This window comes from Trifolium pratense, linkage group LG4, assembly GCF_020283565.1.
Source record: "Trifolium pratense cultivar HEN17-A07 linkage group LG4, ARS_RC_1.1, whole genome shotgun sequence".
NCBI lineage: Eukaryota > Viridiplantae > Streptophyta > Magnoliopsida > Fabales > Fabaceae > Trifolium > Trifolium pratense.
The window spans coordinates 11,699,539-11,714,675 of NC_060062.1; the positions used below are offsets into that span (position 1 = coordinate 11,699,539).

General features: G+C 32.0%; 1 protein-coding gene and 1 long non-coding RNA gene across 3 annotated transcripts; both read right to left on the minus strand.

The window, feature by feature from the left end:
* Positions 1-353: 353 nt before the first annotated feature.
* On the minus strand, positions 354-1,712 carry LOC123924352. The gene is made up of 2 exons (XR_006814673.1): positions 1,555-1,712; positions 354-684 (listed from the first exon to the last, which is right to left on the minus strand). It is a non-coding gene; the product is annotated as an uncharacterized LOC123924352 (long non-coding RNA).
* A 4,743-nt stretch (positions 1,713-6,455) lies between these two features.
* On the minus strand, positions 6,456-10,479 carry LOC123923154 (purple acid phosphatase-like). Of its 2 annotated transcripts, none has more exons than XM_045975819.1 (8): positions 10,312-10,479; positions 9,259-9,459; positions 9,000-9,111; positions 8,148-8,377; positions 7,859-7,997; positions 7,197-7,417; positions 6,973-7,094; positions 6,456-6,674 (listed from the first exon to the last, which is right to left on the minus strand). In XM_045975819.1, exons 1-8 carry the CDS (start codon positions 10,477-10,479, stop codon positions 6,488-6,490), a joined length of 1,380 nt encoding a protein of 459 aa, XP_045831775.1. In that variant the 3' UTR covers positions 6,456-6,487. The 2 variants fall into 2 exon arrangements, with proteins under 2 accessions (XP_045831775.1, XP_045831774.1); XM_045975818.1 differs by having other exon boundaries at positions 6,456-6,680.
* Positions 10,480-15,137: the final 4,658 nt, after the last annotated feature.

Consider the following 15,137-nt stretch of genomic DNA (forward strand, 5'->3'; position numbering starts at 1 on the left):
AAACATTTTCTTTCGTGTGGAGTGTTTTCATGAAGTTCCGGGGTTGCGAAACAATATTTTAAACACCTTTAAGTAGTTAGGAAACATTAATATAGATAGAAAGGACGTAAGCTTTCTCTAGTGATTAGTTCTTGAGAGTGAATATCTCATTGAGGTTTATAGAAAGGGAAATGGTTCAAAACTTTCTCTATGGTTGCTCTTATTGAAGTTTTAAAGCTAATTTCTTATAACAATTTTAGTCTTATTTTTAAAATGACGATTATGATTCAAACTTTCAAATATTTTTAGTCGTTTCAAAAAAGAAAACAAAAAAAAAAAGTGTGGTTAAAAATCAAAGTTTTACACACAAATAGTTTTAACTAACTTAACCAATAACTAACTTAACAGAAATCATTTACAAGGACTCTAAACAGCAAACCTATTGCTGAAGAGATTAAACAAGAGCATCCCTAATGGATAATTAGTTGCTATAACAACTACTTATATTTATATTTATATTTATATATACAATAAAACTTTCAAACGGGCAAAATTACAAAAAGTAAAACAATGATACGACGATCATAGAAACATATATTAACTTATTTTCAACCCATGCATGGGAGGAGTGAGCATATGCTGCATATATTCCTTATTAATAATTGTGGCGCCGTGGACGGTCTCGTTCTACAATTATAATTGATGCTGCAAAGAAACAAAATAAACAAGAGCATTGCTATTTAGTAAGAAATACTTACATTACACATCACAAAAATAGGGAATTTGACCAATCAAACAATGAATAACCATACAATAGGAGAGAAAGTGATTATAATTTATAAGTGTTAAAGATTGTCACATAAATTCTTCTCTTACTAAATACTCTCTCTGTCTCAAAATATAAGCAAAAAGTGATCAACAAAAGTGAATGTATTTGGTTCAAATCTTTAACCAAATACATCAAGTTTTTTGACTCATTTTTTCTTATATTTTAGGACGGAGGGAGTAGCATTTTCCAGTAAACGAATATACCAATTCGCGATACTTCAGTTCAAAATAATGGCATATTATTTGCGTCAAAAAATAAATATACTGGCATATTATGTCGTAATGGTACCTTAGATGTTAGTCTAGGAACTAGGAACATTATTATTAAAAGAGTTGCGGTTGAAATTTTATATGTGAGTTTAGCCACTTAATTTTATTGGACAAAATATTATACATATATGTATTATCGACTCATATTCACATTTGATGACACACACTCCTTTGTCTCTACTTATAAATTCATACTTAGGTCAACTCATTCAATCTGTAGGAGTTCGTGACACATTCCCTCATATCCAGCACTGTTGGATTTGGTACATGGCCCAATAGTAGGTGGTATGTCGGATTTCGGAGGAGACTTTGATATTGTTGTTGGTGCTCCAAGAAGCACAAAAACAACACACACACACACAGTATATAATATATTTGCTTTATTTATATAATATTTAAGAGGATCTAAACCCGAAATGAATATAATCAAATTAGCATGAAGAAAAACAAATTAAACAAAATAGATTTAAAACTTACGAGACTTGGCTGGTTCAAGCTCAGAGTTATGCTTATCGGTTCTTGAAACGAAACGCTTTACCATGGTGCCAAAGATCAGTGAAATAAGAAAATCAAGACATGAAACCATTTTTGTTCAAGATGATTGTTCTGTTTCTGTATATTGTATACCTTCAAATTTTGCTAATCAATAGATTATTTTAAGGTATTTATAAAGCTTATAATTCTCACATTTTCAAGTAGTCAAAACCTTGTGGTCTTTGTCTTATCCACGTCAACTTCAGGTTTCCTCAATTTGATTTTGTTTAAATTAAACAATGCATGCTACTTGCATGCATTTGGACTTTGTCTTTTCTTTATGCTTCATTTAATAAAACAAATTTGGTTAGTTACACACTTATCTAATATTTTTTAACATATGTCAAAAACAATCTAATATTTTGTTAGACTTTCTGACCATTAGCGACAAAATTAGAGCTATAATTTTTATTACTTTCTTGAGTGATTCAACTTATACAAAAAAAAAAAACTTTTTCATGTATAGTATTTCCCAAAAAAAAGTTATAGATTATGTGTGTTGTGCAAAATTTGGTGCTTAGCTTATTAATTAAATGTTTATCTCAAGTGGCGGTTAGTTGTTAAATTGATTAGTTGGGGGTTTTCCGGATCATATGTTGGATTTTGATGATAGAAGATGTTGGATTCGTGTTTGTTAAGAAGTTTCACATCGTTCGCGATTGAGATGACATTAATATATAAAGTAGGGAAATTTTTTATCTTATATACAAGTCGGTTAGGTTGAGTTAGATTAAACTATATTAATTCTAAGATGATATCAGAGTCACTTCCACAATCCGCTGGGTGTCTGCTATTAGGTTTCTGATTAGATCATCTACAATTTATATTAGCGCTTCAAGCCTAATAGTACTGGGCGCAAGGAGTGTGTTAAGAAGTCTTAAATCAGTTGTGAGATGATCTGAATATATATTATAAAGTAGAGGCAATCCTCACATAACAAGTCGGTTTTGTAAAATTGAGTTAAACCCTCGATACTAAGACTATCTATGTTTTCTCGGGTAGTTTGTTAGTATTGATGAATGGATGTCCCATAGAGAACATTAATATGAACAGTACAAGAAAAACTTAATTTCCGAACAAAACTTGTTAAGAGCTAAAATCCCACAACAAGTAAGAATAGCTCTTAATAAATATATTCTAATAAAAAATTATATAAAAGAAATACTTTTTGAGAATTTTTGGCCGCCAACAATTTTTATCTGTTGTAAAGCAACTTTTTGAGAGTTTTTGACTGCCAACAAGTTCTTTAGTTTCTAAGTTGCCACTGACAAATATACACATGATACCCTTTTGTTAGTTTTATTTCAGTGGATGATTCGAGTTTGAGTGGAGGGTTCCATAGATTTTTTTTGGTTAAATATTTCTTGTCAGTAGAATATGTTTATTGGTGATTTGGCTACTAGGATAAGCATGTGTGGGTGATAGTCTCGCAAGTATATAAGAATATCCTCATAAAAAAAAGAGTATTGATCTACTAAGTTAAGTGAAGAGGGAAATGTTACGATACATCCACTAGTTTTTGTGAAGGTCTATTTTAGAATAAACAACTTTCATTTAGAAATTAGAACATAAAACTAGTAATTACTAAAGGAAAATACTAACCGGTGCCCTCGTGGCACTGGTTAAGGTAACTAAAAATAGTAATATTATCTTAAAACTTGTGAAGTCGACATTTTAAAAGCTTAAATTTTTGTTTTTTTAAAGCAATTTTTTTCTTCCCTTTCTCTTTTTAATTCCTTAACTAGTGTCCCGGAAGCACTAGTTAGCATGATCCAAAGTTTTGCATTTGGTGATAAAGGTGAGGAGGAGAGAAGAAGATGCATATGCATTATCAATTTATCAAAAATAACCAATTACAATCATACATGTGTTAAAACATTGTCATGTCAACATATTTTGGTCAAATTTTAATCGGAAAATGGGGTAAAATAAAACGGTCAAAATCGCACATTTAAAAAATTATACAATTCATAAACTGAAAGGGTCGAAAATGCATTTAAACTTATATATTTGAATAGTTGAAATTCAAAACAATGTTATATGAATTTAATTTATATGCACCGTCAGTCTAAAGTTATTTTGCACATGCGTCCAATAATACACCGACACATCATGTATGGTAATTAAAAACACATGATGTGTCACATTCATTAAATGACGTGGCAACGCGTCATTGGATGTATGTGTAAAAAAAGATTACACCGACGGTGCACAACAATTAAACTCATGTTATATTTATACGTGGATCCGACAATTGGTGCATGTTGTTTCTAAAATTTCAAACTGTGACTTCCCACAATAGTGCATCATGTAGATTTTGGTCGTTGTTTGAATTTATTGACTTTTCTTCAGTATTTCTTTTTACCTTAAATCTTTTTCTCATCAATATATATAATATAATTTTGAGAGAATTATTTTATTGATGAAAGTATTTATAGATTTCTTTCGATAATAAAATAGTATTTATTGAGTGATTAAAATTTATTACTGTTTTTTACATAAATTCAATGAGAAAAAAGAATATGTTCCGATAGTGTAAAAGTGTACGTATTTTACACTGTCAATCAATACCAACTATATTTTCCTCCACGTCATCCCACTCCACCTCACTTTTTTAATATGACATGGCAAAATGATAGTTATTTATTGGATGATCGTGTAAAACTATTTTACATAGTCGGTACATTTTTATTAAACTCAAATTCAATACCATTTCTATTTTATTTTTAAAAAAAATTAAAAATGTGTTATAAATATTATCAGCTCATTTAATTGGCCAATTATATTTTCCTATAAATATAAACTTTTTTTTTTACTCGTATAAATATAAACTATGTATTATGATTTAGATTTTAATGAAAACTGTAGTATATGTTAGGTGATAAGCTAAACTTGTGTGAATGCAAAATTAATATGACTTCCCCAAATAGACCTATTCACCATGTGAAAACGTAACATAACACGATAACATTTTGACCATACTATTACTATATTATAATATTTCATATGATTGTTTTTTTGATAGAGAATATTTAATGATTGTTGAAAAAACTATGGAATTTCATTTTTTATTTACTAACTGAAAATAATGAAAGTTGAATAAATGCAATTGGAACCAGGGACGGATAAGGGGGGGCAAGTAGGGGCTGAGGCCCCCCCCTCTTGTCGTATTTTTTTTCTTCATATATCTGTTCTTGATATATATGTACATATAAATTGATATTTGAGATATGTGTTTAAAGATTAGTAACTACCGTTTGATGCAAAGCATGTACCCACAACATAGTAATTGTAACAATTTACTTTAAAATATTTTGATAATATATATTATACACTACTAAAGTCCAAATTCAATTAAGTTAGTTCTGATTGTTTGCTACAAGTGAGAGATTATTTTTTGCTATGAAGATTGTGAAAAATAGGTTGAGAAACAAGATAGAAAATGAATTTCAAACTAATTATGTGATTACTTACACAAAGAGAAGAATTGCTAAAAAATTTAATACAAATTCAGTTGTTGATGAATTTTATGATATAGAAAATGTCGTGTACAATTTAGATAAACAATGTGATCTATTTTTTATTTTTTATTGAGTATATTTAAATACTATTATAATAATTATTTATTTAATATTTATTATTTAGTTATTCCGGCCCCCCGTTTTATAGATTCCTGGATCCGTCCCTGATTGGAACTTAACCAATATTATATTTTCCCTTGGCAGAATCACGAGTTTGCTTTAAATTGAAAGAGGATATATAGATAATCCAAAAAAAAAAGGATATATAGTAATTAAAATAGTGTAGCATAAGTGGTAGATACTCGAGTCCCTTAATTAATTGGTTCTAGATTCGATCATCGGCCGGTGCGTATGGAAAAATATTTGTTTGGAGAGATCGACCTCTTAAATGAATCTCAATTACACTTTGAGGGAATTAGTCTCTGCAGTTACATGCAAATGATATATTTTGTTTACCAAAAAAAGAGAATAGTAAGATTGCAAAATATAAGGATTCTACTCATAAATTTTTTATTTTTGACAAACTCTACTCATATAATATTAAATATATATTATAGTGCAAACCATCCAAAGTTTGAAATCTTAAAGCAAACATAATCACACAAAAAAAAAAGAAGTAAAATTCATATATAATCACAAGATTTTACTGGGTACTTGTGATTCTGTGCGATTTTACAAGGATTTTGCTTTGATTTAAGATTCTAGCTAAGTGATTAATGAGACGGTTATAACCAAGACATTGAGTTAAAGTGATTAATGAGCTTCGCGAATCATTCAGGAGAACTCAAGTTCGATTTCTGGTGGGACCAATTCTTGGTGAAACTTTACTTACTTTACGGCCACACTCTAAATTAAGACCCTTAAAGTGATTAAATTGCAGTCTGCGTTCGCAAAATATAAAATTTCGGTCATGTTCGTTCAAATTTTCTCACAAAAATAAAAAATTTGTGAATTTCAAATCTTAATTTGCATCAAATCTAATGGAAAAATATTACTTTTAACAATATCTCATCATTTTATGAAATAAACTAAGACCCTTATGCTTCCATTTCTCTCAAACCGCATCGCACACCCATTCTCCTAGTCTCTCTAGCGTGGCAGACCAAAAATCCATTTTTCTCATTTTCACCATTTTCACTGTTCATATCAAAGAACAATAGCAAGGAAACATCTCCATGGAAATTAGTCCTTCGAGAATATTGGCAATCGAAAATTCGAAAGGTAAAAAATAATTGTTCCTTGACACATGAAAAAATAACAGTTCAAGGATAAACTTGAAAAGATAAAAAGCCACACCAAAATTATACATAACACACACTATGAGTAAATCAATGAGTTGTTAATGGGAAACATGATCATGTGGAATCATCAACTGGCTTCCAAACTCTGTTGAAAAACCAAAGGGAATCACTCTTAACAGCATCACCATCTTGATTTCTGTGCCAGCTATAGTAAGCATGTGTTCTGTTCTTTATGTCAAAAATGGCATGTCCAAAGCTAGCTTCTCTAAATGCTGAGTAACTTGGCTGTGGTTCTGTGTAGCTGCAGCTCAAAACATGTTCATGTTAGAGTTACGAAATGGAAAAATATTATTTTAGTATTTTAGACAACTTGTACCAAGACAAAAAGTTGTCTCATCGTTGAGTGGGGGACAAGAAATCCAAATTTTGTCTAGCTATTTTACCCTCAGTTTGTTTAGGCCGAAGAATAATTTTAAAATCAAACACACTACAGATAAAGTTGTCTCGTCCAGTCCCTTATTTTTTAGCAGATCAACAACGACTCAAAAGTGATGAAGTAGTTCATAAGATTCATAAAGTTTGATTTATGGAGAGCTTACTTGGTTGCTAAGCCTTCAATATTCCCTCCATCTCCAATGGTTATGTATACAGGAGCTGATTGATCTTTTACAGGAGCGCAAATACCATTTACGATATTATATGCAATATTCGAGACACGTTCCTAACACAAACAATTCAATTGTGACATGAAGCAAATTATAATTTCAAATAGGGAAGTAATGTGCTGAAGTAGCTTAACAAGGTAAAGTATATTAGCACTTACAGATCTTTCATAGGCATGCACATGACCAGCAAACACAACATCAACCTTGTACTTAACAAACCATGACTCAAACATTACTCTCATTGTTTCTCCTTCCATGTAATGATAACTGTTGCTATTATACCAAGGTGAGTGCATGAGAACAATCAACCATGGAGTTTCTGTCCTGTTAACTTTCGGTAGTTCTTCTTCAAGCCATTGGTATTGTGGTGTATATTTTCCTGAGAAAAATGAAGATTATTATACCATCAGAAATATAACTTTAAAAACAGTGATGAGTTAGTGACGATATAGTTTACATAACACCGAGAGATCTTTCTCCAAGGTGTCACCTCAGTTTGACCTTGTAACCTCAATGGGCGGAGTTCAAAAATACCCTAAGGAACGATAAGTTATTACAAGGATTTAGGGATATGTTCTGTCAGCGTAAAACAGTTTTGCCACATCACCGCACTTATGCAAAGGCCAGTTGTAAATTGGTAGTGGTACATGGAAACGTTGCGGTCTCTCATTGTCAGTGTAAAATGTTTTACACCGATAGTGTATATTCCTATTAAACTTTTATCACAAATAGAATTGAGTCCATTGAAAACCATTGAATCCGCAAGTGTGTTTTACACATATACATGTATATATGGTGCAGAATAGAAATTTAGCAATACCATATGCTGAATATGAGGCCAAGACAATGATGTGTGCTGAAGCTCTCTTGATAGAATACCAAAATGGTGAAGTACTTTGTGATGCTTTATAAGGAGTACGGTATCGGTGCGAAAAAGGCTTGAATGGTTTGTTTTCACCCTGAAAACAATCATCAATTCTTGTTAATCATTACCAAAATTTGGATTTGGAATTGATGCATGTGAAATTATTAACAGTGTCAGTATCGTGTCCAGTGTTTGTGTCTGTGTTAGTGCTTCATAAGTAAATCAATTTCAATAGGAAGCTTACGATTTCTGGAGCAAAATCAAGTTCATGGTTTCCTACGGTCCATATCCACGGTTGATAAGCAGCGCTCCTCTCTGCAAACCTTCCCCAAGTATCCCATCTAACATTGTCATGATCCGGGTAGTCATCGGCATAAGAGAGATCTCCAACAAACAACATTGTTTGTCCATGTGTTGAGTTCAAATGATAGTGAGAAAGTGTCCTGTTTGAATCAAAGGTCTGACCAAGATCCCCTGCAAAACAATGCACATCAGTTATGAAAATGGTACATATATTGCATTGTTTCTAAATTTGTGATGAATATTCAATTTTCCATGTTGTAAAGACTAAATAGCTTCTACAAATATCATCTACATTATGAGTAAATGTTGAAGGATGGATTTAATTCATATGTCATGGAACTTGGGTAGGGTTTTACTCAACCCCTACAAAACCGGCTTTGACAGCCTCCCACTTATAAATTCATCTTCAGACTTTATCTCATCCAATGTGAGACTCCTAACAATATACACTGTCAGTGTAAATATTCTTTACTTTGTCTATCAATTTTAACCGTCAGATCATTACAAATAGTTGACAATAATCATAATCACTTCTAAAGTCACACATAATTGTCTGTGATTTGTTGACAATTATATAAAACTTTTTACGCGACAATATATAGAAATTAAACTAAACTAAATATATGTCCTTGAAAATGAGTTATTTATATTCTTTGTCATTCACATATGCCAACATAATCAAGAAATCGCCAATTTTTAAGAGAATTGATAAATGTGAACATGCTTTTACAACAATGATAGCTTATAAAGGCTAAAGCAACCATGAAACTGAGTTTGACAGAATAAACTTTACCCATGACACCAAATGTGTAGGGCACATCAGGACCAATTTCTGGAGGAGTTGTAAACCAAAACTGTCTTGTTGTGTGCTCAAGTCCAACCTCATAGTAATATTTGGTATTGTACTATTCAAAAAGTAACACAAACATCAACAATTGATTAAAAATAAATGTCATTTTTCGTTTCCATTCGTTTCGCTTAGAAACTTCTAGCTTGGAATCTGAAAGAGAAACAATATACATTGCATGGAAGTGATGGAATAGAGAAAGTACCTTCAAATTTTTAATAGTAGTGTGATGAATAAAACCAGATGTGTAATTGAAGTATCTATAAGTTACAGTTTTCCCTTTAGCTAACTTCTTGTGCTTGCTGTTTTCACTCCAGTAACGGACTGCATTCGACCCTGATTCATCCTCGGTCACCCACGATACGATTACTGCTCTACCCACAAGATCACCTTGTGTTATATGAACCTTCATTCCGAGAAACCATACATTAAAACATTGAACACTAAAACTATGAAAAAGGCAAAAAAAAAAAATCAAAAACTTTGTGATTCACCAAAATTTACCTATAATATGATGCTTTAAAATCCAACTCAAATATTAATAATTCCACAACAATGCATTGTTTTATAATGTAATGTTAGTAGTTTTTATGTTAGTAATCTCTCATTTACCGGCATTTAGGGTTCAACCCTAAGCTCAAAATAGTTAACCTAATCAACCATTAGCTCCACAACAATGCATAGTGATTCTAGCCAAAGACCAAAAATGTCTTATCATTACATCACTTTTCACTAATCCTTTAGTAACCAAATCAAAGTAAAAAATACAGAATGATCCTTGCCCCGCTCAAGACCGCGACATCAACGCTTTCATGATTGAGGCTGCATTTTAACTTTTTTTGGTGTTAACCCTCCAGTTTCTAGGAAAAGGGACTTAGTGATCCGAAGTTAGGGCACGAGATAATTAAAATCTCGCAAAAAAATTGTTTCTCCCAAAATCAAACTCAGGTTAATTCATTCTGGGGAAACTCATTAACCACAATTTTAACTTCACTTATCTTCATATCAAGAATTGTAGTGCAAGTATGCAATATCATCAATGCAACAACGATTAAGCCTGACTACATGTTTATTAGTGACGACAATCCGCCCGGTTTTATATGATTGAGTTAGGTCTAATAGTCTAATACCTAATCCTAAGGATTCTTTGTAATATCAAAATCGCAACACGGTCACCGCAATTTAAAAACAAATATTATCGCTCTTCCTTGGATCAATTTGGAAAAAGAAACAAAGAAAGGGAAATCAGAAAAAAGACCTGTTGAGGAGCATTATAACCAGAAGGAACATGAAAAACATCACTATCAAGTGGCATATCAACACTCTTCTCATCTTTCCTAACAAAAATACTAGTTGTACCTCCATTACACACAAACACCAAATTCAAAACCAAAGCTAGTAATAATAATCCTTGAAAACGACCCATTATTTTTTCTTAAAATCAAAGACACTAATCAGTATCATGTATTTATTATTTATACTAATAATATTAACATGAATTCAACAAGTAATCGAATTGGCATATAACGAGGAATATTCAATTTTTATGTCAACCAAAAACTACGTGTCCCGTGAAGCAAGCAACATCGTCCATCGTTTTCTCCGGCCACAAAGGTTTCAAACTGGTTTCACGGAGAACACGAAAAAGATATTATTTGTCGTACTCGTTCAATAAGTTCTTGTTGCATAATTTTGTCCTTTAATTACTTTAACTTTTTACTTCAAAAAATGTAATCTATTTAGGGCCATTTGATTTATTTTTTAGCTTACAAAAATAGTTTAGTAGGTAAATAAATAAACTTTTATATTAATTCATGAGTTTTCACTAACAAAAATTATATATTTTATTTTCTGGTAAATATCTTGAAAAGCTTATAATAATACATAAAAACTTATTTATTTGCATAAGTTGTTTCACATTTCATAATTTCTTGTTCTATAGTTTTGTCCTTTACCCATTTTTTTCTTTGAAAAATGTAATCTATTTAGGGTCCATTTGAATTGACTTATTTTTGTGCTTATGCGAAATAATTTGTGCAAATAAATAAGTTTTTATATATTATTATAAATTTTTCCAAGATAGTTTATGAGAAAATAATTTATAAAGATACAATTTTTATTACTGAAAAATTATGAATTAATATAAAAATTTATTTATTTGCATAAATTATTTTCTATTCTGGACTAGGACTAGAGTTAGCCCAACATCACACCCACTTGGCCCAATACGGTGTGCCCCACTATATCCACGTCAGCAGAGCATGGTGGAACAGCTCTACCAAGATAGAAGCAGATTACTGCTCTTCCCACTATCCAAGGGAAATATTTTGGCAATCTCTCTTATTGGACCAACCAAATGCAGCCCATTAAGAGGACTTTTGGCCCGGCGCTGGGGCTATATAAGCTCTCCTACACAGGAGAGCAAGGTATCTATTCACTCACTTATTTTCTCTCTCTTGTATCTCAGTGCTCTCTTCATCTCCATAACTTTGACATCGGAGCACTTACAGATACAACGTGCTCAGCTGCTCGACCAGGAGAGCTTACAAACCTCACCTCGTGCAATACAGGATTTAGGGGGTTACAAACCTCACCTTTTTGAACTATTAGACTTTGGGGAAGCTTACAAACTTCGGACCCTATAGTCAATTGGTTAATTGAATTAACAACAATATATCTTTAAATACCTATGTGTGTCATAATCAAAAAGAAAGAGATTGTTGGAACAAATTATTTTTTTTGGCTTACCGGAACAAAATGAATTTGAAAAATGTCTCTGAAGTTTCTATTATTTAATTTTTTATTTATCAATAAAATAGCTTATTTTCCACTATTCGATTTACAGCTTTGTACATTATATTTTCACTTGATCCAATGAGATAAAAGCAAACTTGTACAATACTCTAATTATAAGATCATTTACAAAAATTTGTTTAGGTAAAAAAATATATATTTTAGTTTCTTTTATTGAACAAGTAAAAATGGATTTTATTAATAATAACAATAAGTTTTGATTAGCACAAGGTGTGCCAAATATAACATCAAGAGTTTATGAGAAATAGGAATATATATACGGTAATTAACTGATGCCCAGACAAACGAGGGGATCGACCACCACATATGTTAATTTAACCCGAGATTCACATTATATACTTTCATCAACTAGAGTGAATGAACTTTTACTTTTTCTAGCATTTGGTGAACTGTACTTTTCTTAGCCTTGAATAGTCAATTATTCTGCTCATGCCACACCACCCAAATGCTACATATATAACCAAAGAAGTTACTGGTAGGAGCGGCAAGCATGCAGGCCTCTGGAAGAATTAGAAAACCGAATAAAGTGGTCATGTATTAATAACGGATCAGCCGAGGATATACCAACCCATGCTCTAAGCAAGCTCCACATGGGTTTAAAAATCGTGCAAGAGAGAAACAAATGTTGTGTTGTTTCCACTCCCCCACAACCAGTCACGCAAAAATGAGAATCTTGAGTAATAATGTGTTGCCTCACCAGGTTGTCTTTGGTCAGTAACCTGTTTCTAAGTAACCTCCAAGCCAGAAGAGAAACCTTTTAAGGGTACATGTTTGTGCCAAATTAAGTCTATTGTGGCATCCATAATTGCAATGTCTCTACAGGTGAGCAAAATGTATGCGTCCCACATGGAATAGCCACCACCCGGGTCGTGCCTCTACAACCATCTATCTGTGACGTTAGGCTGCAAGATAATATGTCAGAAAGTAACTCCCTACACTCCACTAACATTTCTTCCTCCAAAGCCCACAATTTACGGCGCCACATCCACGCCGCCCCTCCCTCATCCCACCTTAAACCTTTCATCATCGTTACCGTACACGTCTTGTTCAGAGACGAGTCAAACATACACTGAAACCTCGTGCTCAAGAGAGCACCACACCCAACCACAGATCTATCTATAAAAAAGGTGTCATCTCCATTATCAATCCGCCACTCAATACTCTCCTCAAACCACCCCCTGTCCACCTCATCACTCACACAATCCCGTAATCGCAAAATCTCCCTCCACCACGACGAACCGTTCCGACCCCCCTCCCCCAGCATCCCTGCTTCCTCACCATACCGAGCCACCAAAACCCGATACCACAAACTTGTTTTGTCTACTAGCATCCTCCATCACCATTTTCCTAGTAAGTAATATTAAACTCCTTAAGTTTCCTAACCCCCAACCCTCTAGCCTCATCTCGTAAGCACACAGTTTGAGGGGACATGACATTTTATATATGCAGAGATTGATGTTCAAAATTCAGACATTCCACTTATTAACTAAGAGTGAAATTATAGTATTAAACTACTTGAAATAAGAAAAAGAAAAGACCTTTTATAAATTCGTACACGCATTTATTGCTTTTTTTTCCTTTCAAATATATCATGTGAGCTTAACTTAGTTGGAAGAGACATTGCATTATATATGCGCGGGTCGAGGTTCAAACTCTGGTCATTTCACTTATCCACTTTATTATTGTAATTTCTAGCCACCGAACTAATTGACTAAAAAAATTATTATTTTTTACAAAAAAAAAATATTTTTCTAATAAATTTTTTAAATACATTCTCATGACACTATTATACGTAGAAGTAAAATTTTAAATTTATTGGATAATTATTTTCTAATCTACTTTTAAATTTATTGGATAATTATTTTCTAATCTATAAAGAAAATACAGAAAATTGGAAAATGTATCCTCTTCATTTTTTTCTCTCAAATTTTTTTTTTCAATTTTCTCATCTCAATTCTTAATAAACTTTTTTTTTCCTTTCAAATTCCACTTATATTCTCTTTATATAATTTATATGATCTACATTTCACATTATTTTTCGGGGATTTGTTTTTACAACTAAGGGTAAAATTTATATGGTCTACATCACTTTATTGGTAAAATTATATCATTTTGACTAACTATAAATTGATCTAAGTGGTAAGAATTTTGATCCGCTTAAGTATGTGATCAATAGTTTAATTATTAGGTTATGGGTATAGAGAAAATTTGGTTGAAAGGAAGATAATCACTATATATTTCCCAAAAAATTTCCGACGTAAATTAGTCATCGTTAACGACGGTAAAAACTTCGTACCAAAATATAATGATAATAATAAATAAAAAAAGTTATGTATATCGGTGCCATTTAGCCTGCACAAATTGTACAATTTGTGCACTGTGCACAAAAAGTTTCTAAAGGACAGCTGTTCACCCCCACTATATTTTACCGGTTATTGAAAAATGAAAATAAATAATATATTTTAATTTTTGCTAATTAACCCCACCTCTGTTATATGTGTAAAAAGCATATCATACTAAATTCTCTCTTTTGCCCCTAATCCAGTGAGTATTTTCACGTTTTTACTTTCTCATAAGCAACCACCACCAAACATCTTCTCTTTTGTTGTCCACCAAACCGCTGTTGTCTATTGCTTTCCACCAAACCACCACCTTCCACCTGCCGCTTCAAAGTCCGTTGTTGTAATCAAACTTTATGGCCCTTTCATAAAACTACAATAGGAGTCCGATCGTCAAAATTTTCATTATCATTCATTTGTTAGTCCAATTAGGTGATATTGAATGGTCGGATTGATAAAATTCAAAATCTCAGGTCAGAGTTTGTAGTTTTAGTCAAATTTCACGACCGTTTCATAAAAACTAGGTCTCCTATGAGACACTTACTACATTAGGAGTTCGTTCATCAAAATTATCATTCTCATTCGTTTGTTAGTCCAATTAGATGATATTAAATAGTCAGATCGAGAAAATTCGAAATCTCCAATCAAAGTGTGTAGTTTTGGTCAAATTTCATGGTCATTTCATAAACACTAGGTCTCCCATGACACAATTCTTACATTCGGAGTCTGATCATCAAAATTTTCATTCTCATCATTTGTTAGTCCAATTCTTACAAATATTTTTGGTGTCGATTTTTCAAAATACCAACAATATCCTTATTCCTTTTAGCAATAAAAATCTTTTATTAACAAGTTCATCATAACACATCATTTTTTAATAGCAAAAATCTTTTATTAACAAACTCACCATAACATAAGACATATCTTTTTT

Bases quoted from the DNA above. Each gene is read 5' to 3' on its own strand.
- LOC123923154 (XM_045975818.1), bottom strand. From the start codon at position 10,479: ATGGGTCGTTTTCAAGGATTATTATTACTAGCTTTGGTTTTGAATTTG. The intron at 9,460-10,311 runs GTCTTTTTTCTG...CTCGGAATGAAG, and splicing joins GTTATAATGCTCCTCAACAG to GTTCATATAACACAAGGTGA. The intron at 6,681-6,972 runs GTAAGCTCTCCA...ACATGTTTTGAG, and splicing joins ATTGAAGGCTTAGCAACCAA to CTGCAGCTACACAGAACCAC.